Source organism: Carcharhinus amblyrhynchos, chromosome 27 (genome assembly GCF_965287045.1).
Source record: "Carcharhinus amblyrhynchos chromosome 27, sCarAmb.v2.hapA, whole genome shotgun sequence".
NCBI classification, from domain to species: domain Eukaryota; kingdom Metazoa; phylum Chordata; class Chondrichthyes; order Carcharhiniformes; family Carcharhinidae; genus Carcharhinus; species Carcharhinus amblyrhynchos.
This window is the reverse complement of record NC_137350.1, coordinates 36,600,114-36,626,092: the sequence shown is the minus strand read 5'-3', so window position 1 is coordinate 36,626,092 and position 25,979 is coordinate 36,600,114. Positions and strand designations below refer to the sequence as shown.

General features: G+C 41.2%; 1 protein-coding gene across 1 annotated transcript in view; it reads left to right on the top strand.

Moving 5' to 3' along the window:
* Positions 1 to 25,979, top strand: part of LOC145359205 (rho GTPase-activating protein 23-like) — a 241,368-nt gene that overhangs the window by 96,471 nt on the left and 118,918 nt on the right. The window contains exons 5-8 of the mRNA XM_080213675.1: positions 6,718 to 6,796; positions 8,182 to 8,236; positions 16,527 to 16,625; positions 17,784 to 19,584. Of these exons, the coding sequence (XP_080069801.1) occupies positions 6,718 to 6,796; positions 8,182 to 8,236; positions 16,527 to 16,625; positions 17,784 to 19,584 (2,034 nt within the window). The remainder of the gene's footprint in view (positions 1 to 6,717; positions 6,797 to 8,181; positions 8,237 to 16,526; positions 16,626 to 17,783; positions 19,585 to 25,979) is intronic.

Here is a 25,979-nt window from a genome sequence, read left to right as displayed (position 1 = left end):
GTACTCTGGCAGTGCTCTGTAGTACAGCCCCCAGAGTGTCACCCACATCGTGGTGGTCTGCTGTGTGCTCCACAACCAGGCACAGTGGAGTGACATTCTGGAGGAGGAGAAGTAAGTGGATTCCAAGGCAGACTAGGAGGGTGTGGAGGATGAGGCCAAGGAGGACCCAAGGGATGGGGACTGGCGGTGGCAAAGATCTGGCATGCCAGAAGGTCCTGGAAGGCCTCATTGCTGCAAGGTTCACTGATCAGGGGGCGTCGTGACAGCAACTGCCTTGGAAGATAGTGGAGGCCAAAAACCTTTAAAAAGTATTGGGATGAACACTTGAACTACATGACTTTCAGGGATATAAAACAAGTGCTGGACAATGGAACTGGAGTGATTTCAATGGTACTTATTGTCGGTGCAGACTCAAAAGGCCAATGGGCCTTTCCTGCGCTGTACAATGCTCTATGCCTCTCTGGGTACAGATGGAGTACGAAATTCCCTGTGGGAGACGAATCACAGGTAGAGGAGTTGTGGCGTTGGGGTATAATATTCTTTAATGATGATTATTTACAATGCACATTACCCTATCCCTAACTAAAGTGTCTACCTGCACCTGTGCCTTCTTGGTGACCCTACAACTTCTTAATCTTATGTGGCCTGACACTACATCTCGCTGACCCCCTCCACCGAGGATGCACATCAGAGCTGGTGGCTATCTGCCGTTTTCAAAGCCCTGTGGCCTTTGATGGCCTTGATGGGTGCCCTCTGGGGGACCTCAGCCAACTTTCAGTGTCATGGATGCAGCCATGCCACACTGTCCACTCTGCTGCCCATGAAATGCACAGGTATCAGGAAGAGGGCATTCAGAAGGGCTGGGGACTTCCGGGGTCTCTTGGATGGGAGGTCCTGGAGTAGCTGTTTCCTGCACCCTTGGGGCACCCCTGTGCTCCTTGAACGTTCCATGCGTTGGAGAGGCAGCTTATTAACAGGTTGGGTCTATTGCAATTGGCCTTTAGAAATATGAAAGGTGATCATATTGAAACATAAAGATCTTGAGGGAACTTAATATGATGGATACCAAGAGGATGTTTCTACTTGTCTGAGTGACTAGAACCAGGGGCCACAATTTAAGGTGACAATGTCTATTGCTTAAGATAAAGATTGGGAGAAATTTTCCTCTGAGGCTTGTTTGTATGTTTTCTCTTCTCCAGGATGCAGTGGAGGCTGAGTCATTTGATTTATTCATGGCAGAATTGGACAGCTTTGAAGGCAAAGTGGAGTTGAGACTATGGCAAAACAGTATTGAAGGGCTGAATAGTCTGCTGTTGCTCCTCAATTCTGTGTTCAAGTCAGGTTGGCAAGCAGGGCTTGCAATCCCATTTTCACCACCAGCCATGTTTACTAGGGTTGGGTCATTATTCTTGCTTGATTTCTGGGGGAGTTGAGTGTAGCAGGAGATAGCATGGTGTCTGGGGCAGATCAGGTGAAAGGCGATGTGCAGAGTGGGAACCCAGCCATGGCAACCATGGGGAATTGCCTTGGGGGAATTAAAGTTTGAACAGTGTAGAGGGGGACTCATCCACTCGGTGACTGTGTCTTGGCATTGTGCAGATAGAACAGAGAACATTACAGCGTAGTACAGGCCCTTCGGCCCTCAATTTTGCATCGACCAGTGGAACCAATCTAATGACCCTCTAACCTAAACTATTCCAATATTATCCATATGCCTATCCAATGACCATTTGAAAGCCCTTAAAGTTGGCAAGTCCACAACTGCTTAGCTCACCTCTTAACCTTCTTCTCTCTAACGAAAACAACCTCAAGTCCCTCAGCCTTCCCTCATGAGACCTTCCCACCATACCAGGCGATATCCTGGTAAACCTCCTCTGCACCCTTTCCAATGCTTCGACAGCTTTCTTATAATGCGGCGACCAGAACTGTACACAATACTCCAAGTGCGGCCACACCAGAGTTTTGTACAGTTGCAACATGATCTCACAGCTCTGAAATTCAATCCCTCTACCAATAAAAGCTAACACACCGTACGCCTTCTTAAAAACCTTATCAACCTGGGGGCCAACTTTCAGGGATCTATGCGCATGTACACCGAGATCTCTCTGCCCATCGACACTGCCAAGAGTCCTTCCATTAGCCCTATATTCTGTAATCCTGTTACTCTTTCCAAAGTGAATCACCTCACACTTTTCCGCATTAAACTCCATTTGCCACCTCTCAGCCCAGCTCTGCAGCTTATCTATGTCCCTCTGCAAATTGTAACATCCATCCTCACTGTCTACAACTCCTCCGACTTTAGTGTCATCTGCAAATTTACCAACCCATCCTTCTACACCCTCATCTAGGTCATTTATAAAAATGACAAACAGCAGTGGTCCCAAAACAGATCCCACTAGTAACTGAACTCCAGGTTGAATATTTCCCATCAACCACCACCCTCTGTCTTCTATCAGCTAGCCAATTCCTGGTCCAAACTGCTAAATCACCCTCAATCCCATGCATCTGTATTTTCTGCAGTAGCTTACTATGGGAAACCTTATCAAAAGATAGTGAGGAGTAAGCACTAGGACAGTTGTCACCCTCTGGTATCATGTGGGCAAAGGAGGAGGAAGCAAAGCAACCAACGACAAATTGGCAACTCGTTTCGCACAAGGAAAGTACCAGTTGGCAAAGGGACACAGTGGCATTGATGGGTGGCACTCCATAGAAAGGGTGGAGCCCTGGGCATCAGGAGGACAGGGAGAGAAACAAGGGGAAGGAAGGACTCAGAGGTCATATCTTCCATATTCGGGATCTATCACCAAGGAAGGCGCTACATGGAGGTGACCAAAACCCAGTGCCACGAGATGTTGAATCTGCACACATCTGTGCCCTTAATGCTGGGTACTTTACAACACCTGTCATTATGTCCTGCTAGGAGCCATTAAAGTTGCTATGGCTTTGAACTTCCTCACTTTTGGTTCCTTCCAAGGATCAACTTTGATATCTCGCAACGTTGCACACCACTCCATTTCCACCTTAAGATGCACTGCAGCAATTCGTTGAGGTTTCTTCAAGCAGTTTCCAAATCTGCAATCTCCCTTGCCTAGAAGGATAAAGACAGTAGTCACATGAAAACACCACCACCTCCAAGCCACAGATCTACTTTGACTTGGAACTATATCACCATTCCTTCACTGAGTGAAAATCCTTGCACACCCTCCCCAATAGCACTATGGGTGTAGCTATACCACATGGGCGACAGTGGTTCAAAGAGCATCTCACCAGAACATTCTTAAGGACAATTAGGTGAGGGCCAATCAGCAACAAATGCTAATCTTGCCAATAATGTTAGTATATCATGAACAATTCTTTTAAAAAAGAACACTGAAACTCCACATGCCAGAGCTTGTTGATTAAATGCTATTTGAGGCCTCACAGGCAAAGAGGGCAGTGGGTTTTATAGCCATTGCTGAGTTCCCCCAGGGCATTATTGTAAGCATCCAAGGAACCTAGTGGTAGGCTGGTCTGATTCATCAACAGCCTGGTCAGAATCCACAGTGAGAGCTTCCTTCATGCGTGCACTCACTCTCCTAGCAGCTGCAATGATTCTTTTATCCTCTGGTAGTGCAGGCTAATGCAGATCACCTATCCACCCAACACCCTCCCTTCCTCCCCCAGTGTCTGTGGATAGATCCAGAGGATTATGGGATAGTCCTTGAAGATATGGCTACTCACCTCTTTAGGAGAGCCTCAGACACAGGTGCAACACGCCTACTTAGCAGGACAGCCATTAAGCTGACCATCAGGCACAAAGGAAGATGGTTGTGGTGGTTGGAGGTCAATCAATTCAATTCCCAGTAATCACTGCATGAGTTCCTCTGGGTAAAATCCTAGGCCCAACCATCTTCAGTCACTTCATCAATGACCTTCCTTCTATCATAAGGTCAGAAATGGGGATGCTTGATGATGAATGCACAATGTCCAGCACTGTTCACAACTCAGATACTGAAGCAGTTCATGGCAAATGCAGCAAAACCTGGACAATATCGAAGCTTGGGCTGACAAGTAGCAAGTAACATTCGCATTACACAAGTGCTAGGCAGTGACCACCTCCAACACGAGAGGATTTCATCATTGTTGCTTCAGATTCAATGATATCAGTATCGCTGAATTCCCTTCTGTAAACATTCTGGGGATTACCATTGACCAGAAATGAACTGGACTAGCTGTGGTTACAGGAGCAGGTCAAAGGCTAAGAATCCTACAGTGAATAACTCACCTCCTGACTTTCCAAAGCCTCTACACCATCTCTAGACACAAGTCAGGGGTGTAATGGAATACTGTCCACTTGCCTGGATGAGTACAGCTCCAACAACACTCAAGAAACTCAACACCATCCTGAACAAAGCAGCCCATTTGATTGCTACCCTTTCCACAAACATTCAGTTCCTCCACTACTGATGAACAGTGGCAACAATGTGTACCATCTGCAAGGTGCACTGTAGAAACTCATTAAGGTTCCTTAGACAGCACCTTCCAAACCCACAACCACCACCATCTCAGGCCTGGATAAGATGCCCTTTTGGAAAGTTGATGCAGACTCGGTGTGCCAAATCATCACCTACTGTACTTTAGGGATTCAATGGTTCTCGAGGGCAACTAAGGATAAAATGCCAGCCTATCCAGCAATGCCTACACCCCATAAATGAATAAAATAAAAACACCATTACAAACATCTCTCCAGTTGGAAAAACATACATTAACCATTACTCTTTGTTTTCTGTCACTCAGCCAGTTCTGTATCCATGTTGCTACTGTCCCTTTTATTTCTTGAGCTATGGCTTTGCTCAGAAGTTTATGTGGCACTTTATCAAATGCCTTTTGGAAGTCACATCAACAGCATTGTTCTGATCATCCCTCTTTGTTACCTTTCAAAAAATAACTACAGGATGCTAGTTAGACACTATTTTCCCTTAAGAAATCCATGCTGCCTTCCTTAATTAATGTGCATTTGTCAGTGTAATGTTTCCAACTACAAATCATTGGCTATGCCAGCTGAAGAATCTGGAGAGGTCTTTCCTGTCTGTGGTCAGACTTTGAGTTAGAATCGTAGAATCCCTACAGTGCAGAAGGAGGCCATTTGGCTCATCAAGTCTGCACCGACTCTCCATCATCTTATCTCTGCCCACCCAACTCCCTATCCCTGTAACCCCATGTTTGATTTGGGAACCCAGGTTGGAATCCCACCACAGCAGATGGTGGGATTTTTACTCAATTTAAAAAATCTGGAATTAAGAATCTATTGATGACCGTGAAACCATTGTCAATTATCGGAAAAACCCAGTTGGTTCATTAATGTCCTTTAAGGAAGGAAATCTGCCATTCTTACTGGTCTGGCCTACATGTGACTCCAGAGCCACAGCTATGTGTTGACTCTCACTGCTCTCCAAAGCAACTAGGGATGGGCAGTAAATGCTGGACAGCCAGCAATGCCCATGTCCCACGAATGAATAAAAAAACACTTCACTAATCTCTCAGACGACACAACTTGGGACACTGAGGAGCAATTTAACATGATCAAGCTAGCTAACCTGCATATCTTTGGACTGTGGGAAGAAACTGGAGCACCCGGAAGAAACCCATGCAAACATGGGGACAGTGTGCAGACTCCGCACAAACACCCAAGGCTGAAATTGAACCCATTTCCCTGGAGCTGTGAGTTAGTAATACTAACCACTGTGTCATTGTGCCGACGTGGAAGGTTGTGGGTTTAAATCCCCTTCCAGAGACTTGAACGCATAATGTAGTATAGCGCTAAGGGAATGTTGCATTGTCAGTAGCGTTATCTTCCAGAGGAGTTGCTAAACAAAAGCTGCATTACCCTTCCTGATGTGGACATAACAAACACCCACGACATTATTCAAAGATGTGCAAGAGAATTCTCTTCAGTGTTCTGGCTGGCATTTATCCCTTAACCATCTGATTTATTTAATTGTTATTTATGCAACCTAGCTATGCATAGCATTTCTTAAATTACAGTAGTAACCACACTTTGAAAAGGACGCACTGACTGCAATTCATGTTGACATCCCCCATGAAAGGGGCAGGCCCTTTTTTTCAAACATAGTTAAGCAAGGAGAAAGGAAATGGGAAAGTAACTCCTTCTAAACTACTGTCATAACATCCATTGGCTGGCTGAAAAGTCTCTGCAAATGGCCAAGGAGCAAGTCACTTTTTCCACTCAGCCATGCAGTGGTTGGTGCTGTAGTTGAACTGTGCCACTGACAAAATAAGAATTTAAAAAAGACTACACAATTGCTGGTGTGTGCTTCCAACACATGCACTGGGCTTTTCAGAGAGGGGGGGAGAAAATGATGAGTGACCAGAGAACCAATTATAATAGAGGTTCTGACTATGAAAAATTAGGTTTTGAAATTCTTGGTTCAATGTATTTTGTGCATTTAATAGAGCAACGTAAAAGCATCTCAGAAGATGGTGACACAACTGTATAGTTTGGGTATGAGGAGGATGTAACTGTGCTTTAATGTAGAGAGTGGGTAATGTTCCAACTATAGACATACAAATAAAATAACCTTTATAATAGTTAATGAGCTTTCTTGAACTTTACTGTTTCCATTTTGAACTCCAATTTGTAAACAATATTGACTCAACAAAATAGTAAGTGGTATCTTCAAAAGAACATTTTAAATTTTACTATTTTGTTTTCCTTAGGGGATCGTATTGTGAAGGTGAATGCAGAAAGTATAATTGGCAAGACATATTCTCAAGTAATATCTCTAATTCAAAACAGGTGAGTTAAGATATTAAAAGACAACCATTTGATTTTACGTATATTTGTAATCACTGCCGTGCATTCGTCTCCATTCCAAAGGTTTTGTGGTAACATGTGGTAACTGCAAACTTTCAGTGTAATTCAGTTGGCAATCAACAAAAAATGTCATCATGCAGATGAAAAAGGGCCTTCCCTGTCTGTTTGGGAGAGGTGCCATTTGGCTAGTGCATTTCTTGGAATCCTCCAGGCACAGGACAATAATCAGCTGCAGGCAGGTGCTCAGTAGCCGTTCTACTAGCGAACCACACTGGGTGTGCTCTGTGTTTTGGGTGTGCTGCTAGCTCAATGTTTCAGCATCTGATAATTACAAATATCAGGTTGCTGTCGTTGCGTTAGCAGTCTTGTTGTAGCTTGTGAAATGTTTGATTGTCTCAGTTTGTACTTATCACAATATCCCAATCATATCCTCAACCAATTATTAGGCAGTTCTTTTTGGGCAGTTAATTAGTATAACAACAATTGCTCTTGCTAGCTCTAATTACATTTGAAAAGGGACCAATTTCAATTTACAATCCAGAAATTTTAATTTAAATATAGGTCAAGTCCTTAGCTCCAAACTGTTCTTCTTTATGTCTGCATTTTTACTTTACTTCTAAAGTGAATTTTTTTCGTGCAGCACAAGATTCACTGGAGTTTAGAAGAGTGAGAAAGGATCTCATAGCAACTTACAAAATTCCAACAGAGTTAGACAGGGTAGATTCAGAAAGAATGTTCCTGATGGTGGGGAGTGCAGCACTAGGAGGTCATAATTTCAATATAAGGAGTAAACCTCTTATAACTGAGGTGAGGAGAAATTTTGTCACTCAGAGTGGTGAATGTGTGGAATTCACTACCACAGAAAGTAGTTGAGGCCAAAATGTTGCCTGATTTCAAGAATAAATTAGATATAGCTCTTAGGGCTAAGGAGATCAAGGGATATTTAATTTGATGATCAGCCATGATCAAACTGAGTGGCGGAACAGGCTCGAAGGATCAAATGGCCTACTCCTGCTTCTAGTTTCTATGTTTCTGAAATACCATGGTTAGCAATAAATAACTTATTTGGTTTAAAAGTGGATGCTGGAATCTGAAATCAAAAGAGAAAGCTTTGACGAAGGGTCATCTGGACTCAAAACATCAGCTCTTTTCTCTCCTTACAGATGTTGCCAGATCTGCTGATATTTTCCAGCATTTTCTCTTCAACTTATTTGGTTTTTCCTTTTGTGAATCCTTGGACTCAGCAATTTAATTCTTGTGGCATAGTTCCGTAGAGTAAAATCAAGGGAAAAAGATGTGAGTGACATTTATGCCATTGATGTAGATTCCATGAAACATGTCATTTTTTTTCTCTCCTCTGTATTTAGTGAGGATGTTTTGGAACTTTCAGTTATGCCCAAAGATGAAGACATTTTGCAGGTGGTAAGTGATAAAGCTTTTATTTTTCTTCTTTCCCTGCTTCAGTCAATTGAGGTGCATGAATTCTGAATCCTTGGAACTAAGACAAAGGTCATTTGTTCTGCAGGGTCAGGTTTATGGTAGCAATATGCTTGTTATTTATGGCATTAAAATCATTAAAATGAAACACAGTCAAGTTAGGATACAGCTATTTGGATGAGATGTTAAGGTGATATACCTTGTATCCTTGAGATTATTATGAAAATCATTTAAGAAATTACTGATTTTTTTTGAAACTAACATTTCAGTTACCTTATCATTTCGCACCACTGTCCTCTTTGATTTTGCATCTTATCATGCAAGTTAGTATGCAGGTTCAACAAGTAATAGGAAAGCAAATGGCATGTTGCAAGGGGTGTGGAGCCTCGGAATAAAGAAATCTTGCTGTACTTGGCTTCCACACTTAAGAAAAGATATACTTGCATTGGAGGAATTACAGCAAAGTATCAGTAGATAAGTCCCTGCCATGAGAGGGTTATCCTGTGATGAGCGGCTGAGTAAATTGGGTCTATATTTTCTGGAATTTAGAAGATTGAGGGGTAATCTCATTAAAGCATTTGTTTCAGTCCTCATTTTAATTTTGCTTAAATTTCCATCTTTCATATGTTCTGCAGATATTGAAGCTGAAGCTTCTCCCACAGCTCACTGTCACAGTGTGAGCAGCAGTGGAAATGTGTCTCTCACTGTAATATCTAGTAATATGATGAACACATTTGGAAAGAATCCCTTGAGTCATTATTTCTAGAAAAATTGTAAACTTTTTCACTCACAGAATCAATCAGAATAAATGATGACATGCTGAACAAATAAATGAAGCCAGGAACAATTGTACCTTCAGGTTTATTTCCTTTTTCTAATTTGGGTCACAACAATATACCTGAGATCTGCAACATGAGGCCAAATTATTTGGGGCACCCTGATGCTGTTCCCGGAGCCACCAGTCTTCACAGGGGTGGGAATATGATCCTGCTTGATCCTTGACAAGGGCCATGATTCCATCCTATGATTCGCTGGCAGATGGTTGCAGACGTCTGTACCATGTCGCTAAAGACCTGGCACCCCACAGCACTGGTCTCCATGTGCTGAGCAGCTGTCAAAATCACTGTGGCTTTGAACTTGCTTGGAAGGTGTCAGAATCCAAAGTCAGCAGTGGATCTTTGTGGCATCTTGTAAACAGCTGCACACCACTGCCCACAGTCACTCATATCCTACATGCCAGAGCTGGACAATACATTCATTTCATGACTGATGAGGTCTCTCAGGCACAAAGAGCATTGGATTTTGCTGCCATCGCTGGATTTCTCCAGGTGCAGGCCAAAATCAGTTTGTATCCATGTGACAATCAAGACATCTAGTGAATGGCCAGTGAGATTCAATAGCAGGAAATGCTTCTTCTCCCTCACCAGTCATCTGGTCTGCGACCACAGCACATCCTTTCTCCATGTGTTTCATTCTCAGATAGTCCAGGCTTCCACAAATCTTCACTTTATCCCTGGATATTTTTGGATAGTTCCCAGGGTATGAGGGATATCCTCTGAAAATTGGCTGAGATGCCCAGATTGTGGATACAAAGTTATCTGTTCACCAAGCTGAGCAGACCATTAGGTTTCTCTAAATGCCAGTCCTTGCCTGGAGCAGATTTAAATGGCAGCCTGAGTATTGCCTGGATTGGGGATTTAAGTTTGATCTGCATTCCCTTTGGTCAACCTCCACTCCCACATCTGCAGCCTCAAATTGGCTGCCAAACCCAGCTGCAATTGAATTAAGAGGTTGTCCTCTGAAAATTGTGACTTTAATCTATGTCCCCAGGAGGTGGGTTTGGGACCTGGAAGCAGTCCCAAATTCCACTTCCTGCCGCCAGCATGAAAATTCAGCCTCTGGTGTATGACAAATTAAGCTTTACCGTGGAAAAATGTATTGATCACCTCAGTGAACTGCATTGCCAGACCGCTCGTTATCTGAGATACTCTTACTTCACATTAAGTTTACTTATTTTAAGTTCACTTCAACATTTCTGTCAAACTTGAATGTTTCTGAACTTGTTAGATGTGCTTGACAGTGTGACTGTACTTGTGTGAATGTAAAAGCTAAAGTATCCAGAAGGGAAAGAAGAGAAAGTGTAAAAGAAAAATTGAATTGTTTTTATTCAGGATTGACAAATCCCTCGGGGTATTTTTTTTTGAGGGTATATCTGACAGGGTAGAAGAGAGAATCAATGATTTTTTTGGATTTTGGATTTTCAGAAGGCATTCAATGAAGCGCCAGATTACAAGTTCTGTCGCACATTGCTAGCATTAGGGGTAATGTGTGGATTGAAGATTGGTTAGCAGGAAACAGAGTTTGAATAACATTATCATTTTCAGGTTGGCATATTGTAACTACTGGAGTGCCACTATGATCAGTGTTTGAGCCTCATCTATTTATAACGTATATAATTGACTTATACTTAGTCCTCTTATTTAATATATCCGGATTTGCTCACGCAAAGAGGCTGCTAGGCATGTAGACAGTTCAATGACTGGATCAGAAAGTGAAAAATGGGAAATTTTGGAAATTATATTTTGGTAGGACAATAGAAAAGTAGATTTTTTTTAAAGGTGAGAGATGAGTAAATTCTGATCCTCTGAGAGATTTGAGTATTTACATGAATCACACAGTTAACTTGCAGATACAGGAAGCAATTTGGAAGGCAAGTGGTATGTTGGCCTTTACTGCAAGGGGGGTTTTTTGAGATCATACTAGCAGTAAAACTTTGATTTTCTTATCCAAGGAAGGATATATCTAGCTTAGCGGAGTTCCAGTATAGCTTTAGCAGATTGATGCCTAGGCTGAGAGGATTACCCTAGAATGGGTGATTGAACAAAATGGGACTAAATTCTGTGGAGTTTAGCAGAATGAGAGTTGACTGAAATATATAATATTCTTCGTGGGCTTGGCAGGATAGATGCTGAGAGGTTGTTTTCCCTGGGTGGGTTTCTATGGATTACAGTCTCATGATAAGTGATTCACCATTTGAGAATTTTAGTGTTAAAAATGAAAGAGACAAAACATATATTTAAAGGGAGATTGACGATTGTAGGTAGGTATAGTTATGAGATCCTGAAGCAATGTACGCTGGAAACAGACCTATGGAAATGCAGCTGCCGCCACACTCAGAAATGTGTTTACGTCTGCAAGGTTTTGATACAGGCTTTGACTCCCAATATCAGATGAGAGAGAGAGCAAAAAGCCTGTGTAAGCTTTCCCTATTGTAACAGTAGATTCCTGGTAATGTTACTGGAATTTTTATAAATTAAAATCTAGGAGCACTGTTGCCTAAAAGGGATGTTTAACTCTGATTTAATTAAGCAGAAAACTTTTGAGAAATGTTTTGGTTGATGTACTGTTAACTGTATAAACATAACTGTTAAGTTTATTTCCCTGCTTTTTCCTAATAAATGTTTAAATTTAATTTTTAGAATCTTCACAAATGGTTTGAAATTCTTTCTCCTGTTTTCAGATATCTTCTCATAAATTGCAAATTGTTGTCACGGCTTGTTCAAGTTTTCTTTTAGGATTTGAGTAGCCTGGCACTTACAGTCTGCAATATCATAACATTGCAAAATCCCTGAGACCTATTAGTGCCACAAAGATTAATACCAATCAATTCCATTTGTATTTAGTCAAACTTACGATCTTATTTTAACCTATGCTTTATTTAATGATGAAATTGAAAGCATTTAAAATGTTGCGAGCTATGTTTCATTACAGATGTAGGAGGGTGTGTAATATTTAACAGACATTTCTGTAATGAGGAAAGAATTGGAAGGAAGTCATGTTCAGCATTTTTTGAAGCAAGAGCATTTTAAAAAGAAAATGTAGGAGTGGAATTCTCTCCTCCTGGCATTTGGAGGACCGCTGGAGAAGAGGCATTTGCCAAGTCCATTTCGGATAATGAGCCTCTGGAAGCATCCATGGCAAATATGTTGTAGTATCAAACAGATGAGGAGAACATCACCCACCCTCCTCTTGTCTTCCGGACATTCCCTTACCCCACCAACACCACCTTCATATTTTTGCCCACACCATACCTGCAGTCACCTCCAGTAGTGCAATTAGCTTTGACTGTCAAGGAAGTGTTCAAAGATTTTGACTTGCCAGATGTATTAAGAAGTCTCACAACACCAGGTTAAAGTCCCAGGTTTATTTTGTAGTAAACAACAGTGGCGTTTACTACCAAATAAACCTGGACTTTAACCTGGTGTTGTGAGACTTCTTACTGTGTTTACCCCAGTCCAACGCCAGCATCTCCACATCATGATTGCCAGATGTATGCCAGAAACGTTGTAAATCCTTTCTGGTGAGGGCAAAAGATTTGACGAGGGCACCCAATACCAGTCTGTTTAGGTTTTAATTAGCATGCATGAGATGCAAAGTAGGTTTCCACCCTTCCACCAATCTTCAGCAGGAAACCCAACTGCCAATTACGTCAGGAGGGACAATCCTGTCCTTATTTCCTGATGTGGAGATGCTGGCGTTGGACTGGGGTAAACACAGTAAGAAGCCTCATAACATCAGATTTATTTGTAGCAAACGCCACTAGCTTTCGGAACTGGCTGTTCCTTAACACACAATTCCGAAAGCTAGAGGCGATTGCTACAAATAAGAACATAAGAAATAGGAGCAGGAGTAGGCCAACTAGCCCTTCGAGCCTGCCCCGCCATTCAATAAGATCATGGCTGATCTGTTGTGGCTCAGTTCCACATTCCCACCCTCTCCCCATAACCCTTAATCCCCTCTCTCATCAAAAACCCATCAACCCGCGTCTTAAAAATATTTAGCAAGGCAGCCTCCACCACTTCAACAGGCAGAGAATTCCAGAGATTCACCACCCTTTGAGTGAAGAAGTTCCTCCTCAACTCTGTTCTAAACCGCCCCCCCTTTATCTTGAGGCTGTGCCCCCTAGTCCTACTGTCCTTTCTGAGCAGGAAGAGTCTCTCCACCTCTATCCTATCCATCCCATTCATCATCTTATACGTCTCAATGAGATCTCCCCTCATTCTTCTAAACTCTAACGAGTACAAGCCTAGTTTATTCAGCCTCTCCTCATAGCTCAACCCCCTCAACTCCGGCATCAGCCTAGTAAACCTCCTCTGCACTCCCTCCAAGGCTAAAATATCCTTGCGTAAGTACGGCGCCCAAAACTGCACACAGTACTCCAGCTGCGGCCTCACCAATGCCCTATACAGCCGCAGCAAGACCTCCCTACTTTTATATTCAATCCCCCTCGCGATGAAGGCCAGCATCCCATTCGCCTTCCTGACCACCTGCTGCACCTGCAAGCTGGGTTTTTGCGACTCATGCACAAGGACCTGTTGGACTTTAACCTGATGTTGTGTTATTTCCCAACATCAGGGAACTGCACATTTGCACCCCAACATATCTTTTGCCCCACCCTGGTATGAATCTCACTGAGGGGGTGGTGGGTCGGGGTGGGGGGTGTGGTGGAGGGAGGAGGAATGATTCCTCCTAAGATTTGTGTATTTACTGTACACAGGAGGGAAATATATTACCCTGTTGTCAGAAATGATATTCTCAGAAAATTACTGGTCAAAGGAAAGCTTGGGTGGAAACTCTCCCCTGCTCTGTGAAAACTTCATGCTGACGTTTGCACTGTTACTGCAGTTTTTAATGTCTCCAACTATTCTTTCCAAATTAATCTGCGTGCTTTCGTGGCCAAATCTGGGTGTAGCTGCATTCCTGTGGTCTTAGGTGAAGTGCCAGTGAAGTTCGTATATGGATACAAGGAAATTACCCAGCTCTGACGTCACTTTGAAATGTCACAGGAAGGCTGATAGAGGAGTCATTAGGAAAACTGCTGCTGGTCTGTTCACAGTACTGGAGGATTGGACTTGCACAATGACAAGTTAAGAATGTGGTGAATTACTTCTCTGCAAACCAAATTGCAAATCAGAAGCAGCAGTGAGATTTTCTGAGAACTGTTTCAGTTAAGGAGATTTCTCTTACTAACAAAGTCTGCTTGAAATGAAAAGAAGTTCAGCAAGGTAAAGAAAACTCCAGTGGTATTGTTTTCTTATCCTTTTCTGCTCCGAAGATGCTCGTAAATCACTCAAAGATTACATTTTGTTTTTATATCAAAGCACAAAAACACTAGTTCATTACAAATTAGTTTTATTGTGCTCTATTCCAATTGAGACTCTCTTGTTTTTAAAAAGATAAAATAATTTGCTGATTGATGCAACAGAGTGTTTGTGTTCTGTTGGCAGTCCGTGGGTTATGGACTGATAATTGGCGCCCAATTAAGCAACAGATTTGCAAACATACCTGTGCTGTTGGGAGATTATTAAGCAGTTATCAGAGGCTCCTGTTGAGAGGCAAGTTTGGAAAGCTGCCCTCTGCTTCCTGCTCTCAAGTGTATATTAGCAGCCACTTTAGGAGGACTGTTGACAGAGCCATGGGGGTAAGTGACTGAAGTTTTTTTGGAGAAAACTGAAGAAAGTTGTATATAAAAATCTGTATTTTGGTGAAGTAAATGAATTTGAGATCACATGGGACTATTTTTAACTATATATAGAATGTGCAGATCTTGTATGCATATAAACTATATGTAGCACATATATGTTTGCCGCAAGTATGTGATTGTGCTACTTCTGATTTGCTGAGTGGCATGCGGTGGCGGGGCTGCCAGTGTTTAGTTCTCTGAATATCTACAATTGTCTGACATCGTTTTTCTTTAAAATGATTGGTTCATGAGAGGAAAATATTTAATTTTATCACAGTTTAATCACTCAGTAAATAATTGGTTTCTTTAACCTTTTTACGTTTCTATGGAAGCTTTGCTCAATGTGAAGAAATTATACAAACAGATTTTTCAACTCCAATTCTTGAGCAAATACAAAATGCCATGAAAGAATGGCTTGGGTTAATAAGCCCTCTGATATCTTACGTTTGGAAAATTACCTGGCCCATGTTTGGCATTGAGAGTGGGTTACATTTAGGATCAAGGATTTCAAACCTTCAGAGGTTCCAAAAAACAATTGTGTCATTACACGGCAGGGGGGTGGGGGTGGGGGTGGTTTAATAACACACCAATTTTTTTTCTACATGCCGTACAAATTGTTCTGCCTTTCAGATATGGTTGTCCATGTAACAACTGTTCATTTGAAAGATAAAATTGCTGCAGAAAATGATGGGAAACTTGTGTTAATGCCATGACATGTTTTTATTTCTCCTTGTCAGTTTAATTTGTCAGTGGGTGTGAGTGAATGAATATGTTATCATTTTATTTTACTGTGCTGCAGTTGTTGTATGCTCCATATTATAATCTGACAGATTACACCATGTCCATCTGTCCTCAAATTCAAACAAAATTTTAGATTTTCGCTATGTTTGGGTTCAAAGCATATTAGTGTATGGTTCAGCACCTGAACACCTACACAATAAACCTTAATTTTGTTTGAAGTTTAGGTGTGATTCTTGTTTTGATTGAGTCATTCAAAAATCCCATTCTATACAGGTTGATATTGGCATGAGTTGAGTTTGCACAATATCTTGCTACATTTCAGTCGTTCTTTGATTCTTACGACTTGTTTTGCAACATGGATAATGAGTAGAAAAACATTGCGGAATACATAATTTCAGTTAGAAAATATTCTTGAGAGAGAGTCACTTTCTATCAACATCTCATTTTCTATCCATTTCTGTCGGTTTTGTTTATACATGCAAATTTATATGTAAACAATCACAACTACATCTTGTTGACATTATTGAGGGAAATACTCCAAACAAGTCAGTTACTTTGAAGTACAATGTCTGCTGAAATGTGGTCAAATGATTTGGAGGAGTTACTGAAACTATAATGTAAAGGAGCAGAAGCACCTAGAGCCACTACTTGTTGCTCTAATGTTATTGAGCTGTTTCACTTGTTTACCCTCAGCTTTTCATATTCAGGCAAGTTTTCCAATGATTCCACTAGGATTTATAGCTAAAGAAAACTATTCCAAAGTATACCCATTAGGAATTTATATTTTCTCTGATTTGATTCGTTAAAAAGATTGCTTCTTTTTTAAATCATAAATGTGCTTTTCAAATAGCTGAATATTAACATCAGTTCCTTTTGCTTTTAATGCAATATGGACTCCTGGCTTTTGTCACACCACTTTTTAATCCTAACTATCCTAAGAAAATGGAAGTCTTTTCAGGGTATTCTTTAATTGTTTCCCATTGTTTTCTCCTCATTCTTGCTTCTATGCAGCCTCCTTCTGTTGGGAGGGCAAGCGAGCAAGCTGTGTACTTCTGCCTGACTTCAGCACCAATGCCATCCCATGCTCAGCTGACAGTAGACACTTGTGAGGTGAGATGACCTAAAATAGCCTTTAACCTCCAACAATCCTTCCTACCTCGTTTCTTTGCTACCACAGGTTTTTTTTTCCCCCCACCCTCTCCCCAACCACATGGCTTGGCCTAGAACTGAAAAGCTTTATCAAGATGTAATTCATTACTAACTGTTCCAGAGCCAATTAACGAGGCATGGTGTACATTGAGCAAAATAACAGTGGCTGGTACTGTAACAGGCAATATTTACCATGAAGTCATGCGCACATTTATAGCAATGTTTTCCAATGTTTCTATCCATTCACATGGGACACAGCAAAGCATTGATGAAGTATGTGCTGATTCCATTTCTGCATTGCTTATTCTCACACAATAATTAAGATAGATTGGGGAGGATACTTGTGTGACAATCTGCGTCATATGGAAAATTGCTAGATTATACATATTTTGATTCTCTGGGCTCCAAGATTTTATGGTATTCATTCCTTTGTAACCATTAGTTTGCGTGAAAATGAAGCTTGGACATTGTTTTGTTGTTACAATTTAATAATCTAGCAGCTTATTTAAAGTTACCAATTGCTTACAATGTTATAATAATGCTTTTAAGTATAACTTTTAAGAATTGTAGCTTTTCATCTCTTTGAATAAAAGTTTCAATTAATAGAAGTCAAATAAAATGAAACTGTCAAATATTAGACAGCAACTCAATCAGCATCTATAACAAGAAAATAAACAATGAAATTTGTATGTGTACCCTTCATAAGAATAAAAATTGTAGGTGATTACATTGGATGTATTTGACTAAGAAAGATCTTTTACAGTTAAGGATTTCAGTGGAATCTAGATGTCTTACAAAGTAATTGGCTTGCGAATTAGCTCTACTGTAGTGAATGGCAATAGACTAACTTGTTCTCTATCTCAGTCTGTGTTAAAGCTGCACAGTAGGTTTGTGGAGCTGTCAGTGCAAATACAGGATTTCATAGCTTAACTGCTACCATGATTAATACCACTTGTTGAATGTTGAAAATTAATTTTTTTTCCAGTGTGCTAACTAATTGTAGTTGAGTGATTTTTGGCTGCTAAACCTTCAACTCGCTGCGAAGCTGGGATTACTTGTCATCAGTTAACAATGAGCAATTTTTTAAGCATAATCATTTTTGTTTTCTTCAATTTGCAGGCCTACTCTCAGGATGCTTATCTGAAAGGCAATGATCCATATTCTGGTAGCGCTCAGCACATACCAGAGCCACCTCCTATATGCTACCCTCGACATTTGGCCATGACCCAAACCAAGGAGCCTTTACTGACAGAGTCTTCACGGGGAAGGCAGGTGGACAATAGGATTTACAACGCTGGCTCAGGTTCTGATAGAGGATTCTACTCTGACCCATCCTCACCTCTGGACAGTGTTACTACAACTAGCCCACCTGCTAGCATATGGAGCGAAGGAAGAGCTAGAACTCGATCATCAGATATTTTGTCAGAAATTGGAGTAGGACATTCAAGCCATTTGCACCAAATGGAGGAGATACAATATGGGATGAAACCGAGATCAGTTCTAGTGAGAGGGGTGCCTGTTTCTTCCTCTTCAAAGGCAACCCAAGGTAGTTCTGTAATGCAGGGCCCAACCAGCAGTAAATATGGTTCAGGTAACACTGCTGTGAGTAATAGGTATGAAGAACAGTCTAAAAATATTCCTTTTTCATCAATCTCAAACCACAACATTTATTCAAGTCCAAAGAGTAATATAGGTCAGAGGAGTTACATCAGTTCTGAGGACAATGTGAGAGATGACTATTTTCATTCTGATGTTAGGACATCTTGGGAACGACTTGGCAGCCCCAAAACAATCAAACAACAATATAACCTGCCCAGTTGGAGATCAGCACAGTTACCACGTCGAAGCTCATCCGAGGATCGCTGCTATTCTGCTATGCCCCCAAAATACAGGAGTTTCTCACAGGACAGACTTGAGGAGACTTCATTACACAAACACTGGCCGCACAGTGCTTCCCAGGACACACTACTTGCACCTATGGGTGAATCATGGAGTTATCGAACTCGATCAGAAGATTATCTGGGAAAATGTGATCGATCTTTGGAAAATTTAACATGCGATATCTTTCCAGCAGCTGGGGATAGATTAATATGGACACGTTCAAGGACTGGAGCAACAACTGATAGGATTTTGAGGCCTACTGGGCAAGAACAAAGCTTTTGGCAACAGCATAGACCAGCAGGGCATTTTTCAGGAAATCCTACAATGCATGGTCAGAAGCAGAACTTTGGCAACATGAATGCATATTACAATAGCAGTAACTCTAGAGTATCTATTCCTCCTCAGCAACAGTGCAGAAACAATAGTGGTCATGCTCAATCTGTAAAGAGAACAGATGTTGCACATGTAGATCGCTTCTCTGCCAGTGTTTCTCAAAATAAAATATCTCCTCTTTCAGATAGGTCAGTATTTGGTTCTGCTTTGACTCCTGGTGCTCCCAAGACTGACCGTTGTGCATCCTATCAAGTCCAGAGAATTGATGTACCTGTAGTTCGTGACCAAAGACTGACGAATCATGATCGGCAGAGTGGTTTGTATCCACAACAGACGGACAGGAACTCTGGCAAGGGTGCAGTACTTCAACATGAGATCCGACCATTTGCTGTGGCAAAACCTGGAGCTTCTCAAACTTCTGAATGTGCTAGCGAGATTCCTCCAGGGTTTTTACAGAAGGAACAGGAAACATCACAAGCAAACGAAACTGTTATTTTAAGGCAAAAACCTCCTACTGGTCGGAGGGTGCCACATCCTCTCAGGCACCCAGCATACTTGGTAGCTGTGGATTTACCAGAACCACCGCCTGCAAATTTGTTGCCAGCTGACAAATCTGAAAACGTGTCATTGGAGCAGATAAATGGAAAGCTGGTAGCAACAGCTGCAAAATCATCAGAGGACTCCTTGGCCTCAATTCCATATATAGGTATGTAGAAGAAATGATAAATGGAAGGATAAAATGAAAATGCTACATTAATTACATTTTAGAAAACAAAAAGATCAGTTGCTTTCAGTTTTGTTTCAATGCGTCGGAAATAAATAAGCTTTGCAAGTTAGATGAAGTTAAGCAGAATATCCTTAAAGATGTGTGCTATTCCATCGTACAGCATTTATAAACAAAGTTATTTAAACATTTCTAAATGCTAACATTATAAATTATGATTGTACACAGCATAACAAATTGGAGGAGCCTATTTTGATCTTGAAAACAATTTAATTACCTAGGTAGAGTTGCTTGTGGCAGGGGAAGTATTGTGTAGGTGCGTTAAGAAGCTGTTTTACTTAAGAGCTTTAGTCACAACGGCTATGGAAGCCAAGTTTATTTTAAAGTGGCCGTGCCTTCTCCCTCAACATTACTTCCATTTATGGTGCTATCAGCACCAGGATGAAATTTCCCAGTGTGCACTGACTGCTTTTGCACATAAAGCTAGTACTCCCAGAGATTGAAGGCAGCAACGTTGGAATATTTACGATACAATGGCCAATTCATACTGTAAATAAGGTAAACAACAGAGATGATGACAGTGGTAATGTCACTGAACTAGTAATCCAAAGCCCAGGACCTTAGATTTTAGGATGTGTCCAAATTCCACCATTGCAGCTGGTCAAATTTAAATTCAATAAATTAGTAAATTTGATGCTTAAAATTCTGGAATTGGGAGCTGGGGTTAAACTTAATAGCTCCCCTGAAATGCGTTTCATGATGGCGTAAACATTTAATCTAGTGCTGGGTTATGACTCCCCACCTTGCCTTGATTCAATCAATTGAGGCCCTTACGTGGGTATTAATTGCTGATATTCAGCCAGTGATGCTGAGCAGTCACCATGTGGGAAACTCAGAGGTCTGGGGGGTGCGTGCTGCTGATGGGGCATACGACCCGACATCAGGAATGAGGTGCCCTCTGAGGCCACACCCTACCCTTCCTGTAATTAACTGGCAGCTCTTGGTGGCTGGGAGGCAGTCCTGGATCCTGGGGAAGGCCACCCTTATTGTACCTATGCCATATGGGCTACAGCGGTTTAGCTCACTACCACTTTATCAAGAGCAATTAGGGAAGGGTAATAAATGTTGGCCTAGCCAATGGAAGTTACCTTTTGAATATATAAAAGAAAGAAAAAGATCAGTTAAGTGCTAACTTTAGCACTACCTAAATTACCAGGCTTGGTTACATGCTGAAACTATAACCTTCTGACTTAGAAGATGAAATGCTACTACAGAATGAAACTGACATGATCTAACTAAATAGGAGCAGAAGTAGGCCATTTGGCCTCTTGAGCCTGTTCTGCCATTCAACAAGATCATTGCTGATCTGTTTGAGTATTAAATTCCACATTCCCTTCTACTCTTGATAACCTTTGATTCCATTGCCTAACAAGAATCTATCCACAAAATCATAGAATTCCCACAATGCAGAAAGAGGCTATCTAGCCCATCGAGACTGGACCAACTGTCCGAAAGAGCATCCTCCCAGTCCTTCCTTCCACCCTATCTCTTTGACCCTATGTATTTACCATGGCTAATCCATCTAACCTACACATCTACCTATCTACCTCTGCCTTAAAAATATTCAATGATCCTGCTTTCACAACCATCTGAGGTGGAGTTTCAAAGTCACACAACCCTTTGAGAGAAAAAAATTCCCTCATCCATGTTATATAAGGTTGACCCCTAATTTTAAACAGTGCTCCCTAGTTTTTAACTCACCCACACGAGGAACCATCTCTTCCATGTATATCTTGTCTCGACCATTCAGAATCATATGTACTTCCGTCAAGTCACTCCTCATTCTACTAAACTCCAGAGGAAACACGCCCAGACTGTCCTTATAAGACAACATGCCCATTCCAGCGATCAATCTAGTAGACCTCCTCTGAACTGCTTCCAACACATTTACATCCTTAAATAAAGAGACCAAATCAGCACACAGTCTTTGAAATGTGGTCTCATCAATGTCCTGAATAACTGAAGCATAACATCCTCACTTTTATGTTCAATTCCTCTTGTAGTAAAGGCTAGCATTCCAATAGCTTTCTTGATTACAAAGAACAAAGAACAACCCAGCACGGGAAACAGGCCCTTCGGCCCAACGAGCCCGCGCCGCCGCATCACCCTACACCTATTCTACCCTGCATGTCTACGAATGGAACCCTACTCAGTCAGATTCAGGGAAGAAATAGTGTCAATTTGGTAAAAACCGATTAGCCTAAGAGCACATCTTTGGGGTGTGGGAGGAAACCGGAGCGCCCGGAGGAAACCCACGCAACCACAGGGAGAATGCGCAAACTCCCACAGACACAGGCCCAAATCCATGTATCTGCACAGCCAGCAGTGCTAGTCACTGAGCTGTTGCGGCGCCCGTGCTGTATCTGCATACTAGCTTTCTGTGATTCATACACTGGAATACCAATATCCCACAAACGCCTCGGAATTCTTCAATCATTCTCCATTTAATTAATACTCTGCTTTTTTATTCTTCCTGCCAAAGTGAACAACTTTACATTTTCCCACATTAGACTCCCATATGCCCAATTTTATGCCCACTCACGCAACGTAACTATATCCATCTACACATTACTTATGCCTTTTTCATAAAATTCTTCTCTATCTATCTTTGTGTCATCTGCAAATTTAATTACCATTGCCCTTGCTCCCCTCATCTAAATCATTAATTGAAAAACTTGATGCCCCAGCATGACCCTTGCAGGACTGCACACATTGCATCCTTTCAATCAGACCCATTATACTTACTCTCTCTTTTCTGCCAGCCAGCCAGTCTTCTATCCATGCTAATATTTAACCTACACATGAGCTTTTATTTCATGCAATAATATTTGAAGGTGCCTTTTGGAAATCCAAATCCAGTAGGCCTACAGGTTGATTGGTGCCAAGCTATAACTTCTCTTAATGATCAATTCTAACACCTTTCCCATGAAGGATAAAGAGCCTATAGTTTCCTGCTTCCCTCCCATCTTGAATAGAGGGGTTATATTGGTTGCTCTCCAGTCTGATGGAACTTTGTTAGAGTCTAGGGAATTTTGGAAAATTAATATCTGCACATCTAATACCACATTAGCTTCTTTTAAGACCCCAGAATGAAACCACTCTGGACCTGGAGGTTTGTCAGGCTGCAGCTCCATCAGTTTTCTCAGTACCACTTAGAACACAGAAACTAGAAGCAGAAGTAGGCCATTCGACCCTTCAGCCTGCTCCGCTATTAACCTTGATCATGGTTGATCATTGAATTCATAGAATCCCTACAGTGCAGAAAGAGGGCATTCGGCCCATTGAGTCTGCACTGACCACAACCCCATCCAGGCTGTATTCCCATAATCCACATATTTACCCTGCTAATCCCTTGACATTAGGGTCAAGTTAGCATGGCCAATCAACCTAACCTGCACATCTTTGGACTATGGAAGGAGATCCACACAGACACAGAGAGAACATGCAAACTCCACACAGACAGTGATCCAAGGTCAGAATTGAACCTGGGCCTCTGGCACTGTGAGGCAGCAGTGCTATCCACTCTCTACAATGTCACCCTTCAGTATCCTGATCCCATTTCATTGTAAATTGACGTAAATGAAAGATCTGGATTTTATCAAGCTTGGCCTTGTTTAACCAAGAATAGGAATTAGAATAATATTTTCATAAGTCACCCTTTTTGCATTGTGATTAACTGCAATTATGAAGGTGTGGTTCTTGTTGGTTTACAAAAATGATTGATTGATAAATACCAAAAATACATATCTATGTTGGCAAAAAGTAGATGTTAGTTTTAAGACTGTTCATCCTTATTGTGCAGTAGACAAGTATCATCGTATAGCTCTCTGATCTGACAATATACTAGGCTGGACTAAAGCACAGGATGGATTGCAATGATTTGAAAGATACTGCAGAGTATACTTTACAAGTTTGCACCTTTTGCATCTGTAGGCATTAAGGCAGACCTGATTGTAGTTGCATGTGCCTGTCTCAGTGAATGCAAGTATTGTACTGATACTCATATTAAGGATTGTTTTAAGGTATATTTTTGATTCTTTGATCTTCATTGCTTCATGCCACTTCTGTGACATGTTTATTTGTTTTCCTAGGTGGTACATTTGTTTGATGAACATTTTACCAATTCTGTTTTGTACTTTGTTATGAATGTTATAACTCACAGACTTTTTCATTTATTGAACAATAACTTCACTCCAATCAGTTGTTATTATGGTGGGGATTGGTTTTAATTTGCATATTCTGCTTCTACTGAAATTGAATCAGTCAGATGCTCTTATCTTCTGATTTCCTGTTAAGATATTTTGGCAAAAATAACAAGTCATAATAACACATCCCAACTCTGTCAGAGCACGTTACAACTTGTGTATGATGTAAAATCTGAACTTGCATCTTTAGTTCCAAATAGCATTCCAGCAAACCTGTACATTAAAACAATGGTCCTATTGACTTACTTCAGATGGTTTGAGAGTCAGGGAGTAGGAGGATAAGAGGGCAGGTTACTTGAGGCTAATGCATATTTAGCATTAAATCCAAATGTCCTCCCTGTGTCCACTAAAATAATATGCATTTTATAAAGCACCTTTCATGACCTCAGGACTAGTACATTCATTTTCAGTGAAATACAGAGCCAATTACATAGAATTTACAGCACAAAAACAGGCCATTCAGCCCAACTGGTCTTTGCTACTGTTGTACTCCGCAAGAGTCTCCTTCCACCTTACTTCATTTTTTTTAATGTATCTTTCAATTCCTTTCTCCTCATGTACTTATCCAGCTTCTCCTTAAATGCATCTACATTATTTACCTCAACTACTCCTTGCGCTAGAAAGGTCCACTTTGTAACTACTGTCTGGGTAAAGAAGTTGCTCCTGAATTCTTTTTTTTATTTATGACCATCTAAGATTTATGGCTCCAAGTTTTGGACTCCCCTGTCAGTGGAACATCTTTTTTATGTCACCCCAATTGAATGCTTACATAATTTTTAAGCTTGAGTCTATCTTTTCTGAATATCTAATTAAGAGAAAAGGTGAAAGTATGCAAATAGTAAGAAGCTTGATGTTTGGGCGAACGCTAGACTGATTTCCCCTGAGAAATTTTGAACTGTGATTAACTTTGGAACACTTCCTTTATTTCAATTTCAAGATTATTTTCAAACCTTAAAAATAATTCTAGGAAAATAATAAGCGTTTGGTGGTATCTGCAGTCAAAGGCCAACCAAGCCTTAACTTGCTCAAAAGCTACCTGATGTGGATGTGCCGGTGTTGGACTGGGGTAAACACAGTAAAAAGTCTGACAACACCAGGTTTTAGTCCAACCGATTTATTTGATAGTAAACTCACGAGCTTTCAAGGGGACTCCTCTTCGTCAGGTGAATGGAGAGTTCTGGCCTCAGACAGAGCGTATAAAGCACAGTCTGTCTGTGCTTTACATGCTCTGTCGGAGGCCAGAACTCTCCATTCACCTGACGAAGAGGGAGTCCCCTTGAAAGCTTGTGAGTTTACTATCAAATAAATCAGTTGGACTAAAACCTAGTGTTGTCAAAAGCTACCTGAACAGTCAGTCTCTCTCTCTTATTCTCTCTTTACAGAATTACTCTCCTTATCAAACCACAGACTTCCATCCGCAGTGAGATATTCTGTTTCCCCGCTGCTTTTCTAATTGCCAGTGCTAGCTTTAATTTCTTAATTAAGTTGTTATCTCATTTTAGAAACAGGTTCTAAGCTCCAGGATGTAGGTCAGAATTGCCAATTGAGTATAAAAAATACTATTGCAAGATTCAAGTACATAACCTTGTGATTACAGCAGTGAATCAGAAGTTTGTGAGCTCTAATCATGCTGTGGCAAATCATGAATTTGAATTCAAAACTTTTCATTTCTGTGCTGACATAGGAACAGTTGCCTTTCAAGTAGAGAATTGGTTCGCACATAAACAGATATGCTCATGTGATGCTAGGTTTCCAGCCTTTTAACAGATCTGGACAGAGAATCAGCTTGTGTTTAAGGGAGTGAGCGGAGTGCCAATCAAGCTGCTTTGTCCTGGATGATGTCGAGCTTATTGATGGGTTGCTGGAGCTGCACAGATCCTAGGCAATTTGAGTGCATTCCATCATACTCCATACTCACGCCTTGTAGATGATGGACAGACTGTAGGAAGTCAGGAGGTGAGTTACTTGGCACAGAAATCCCAGCCTCTGACCTGATCTTGTAGACAAAGTACAAAAGTTTACAGCTCAGAGTCCACTGCTGTGTCAGAGCATTAACATCAGGTGCATATGGCACAGGATGAACAGTGAGAAAAATACTTATAGAAGCATCCC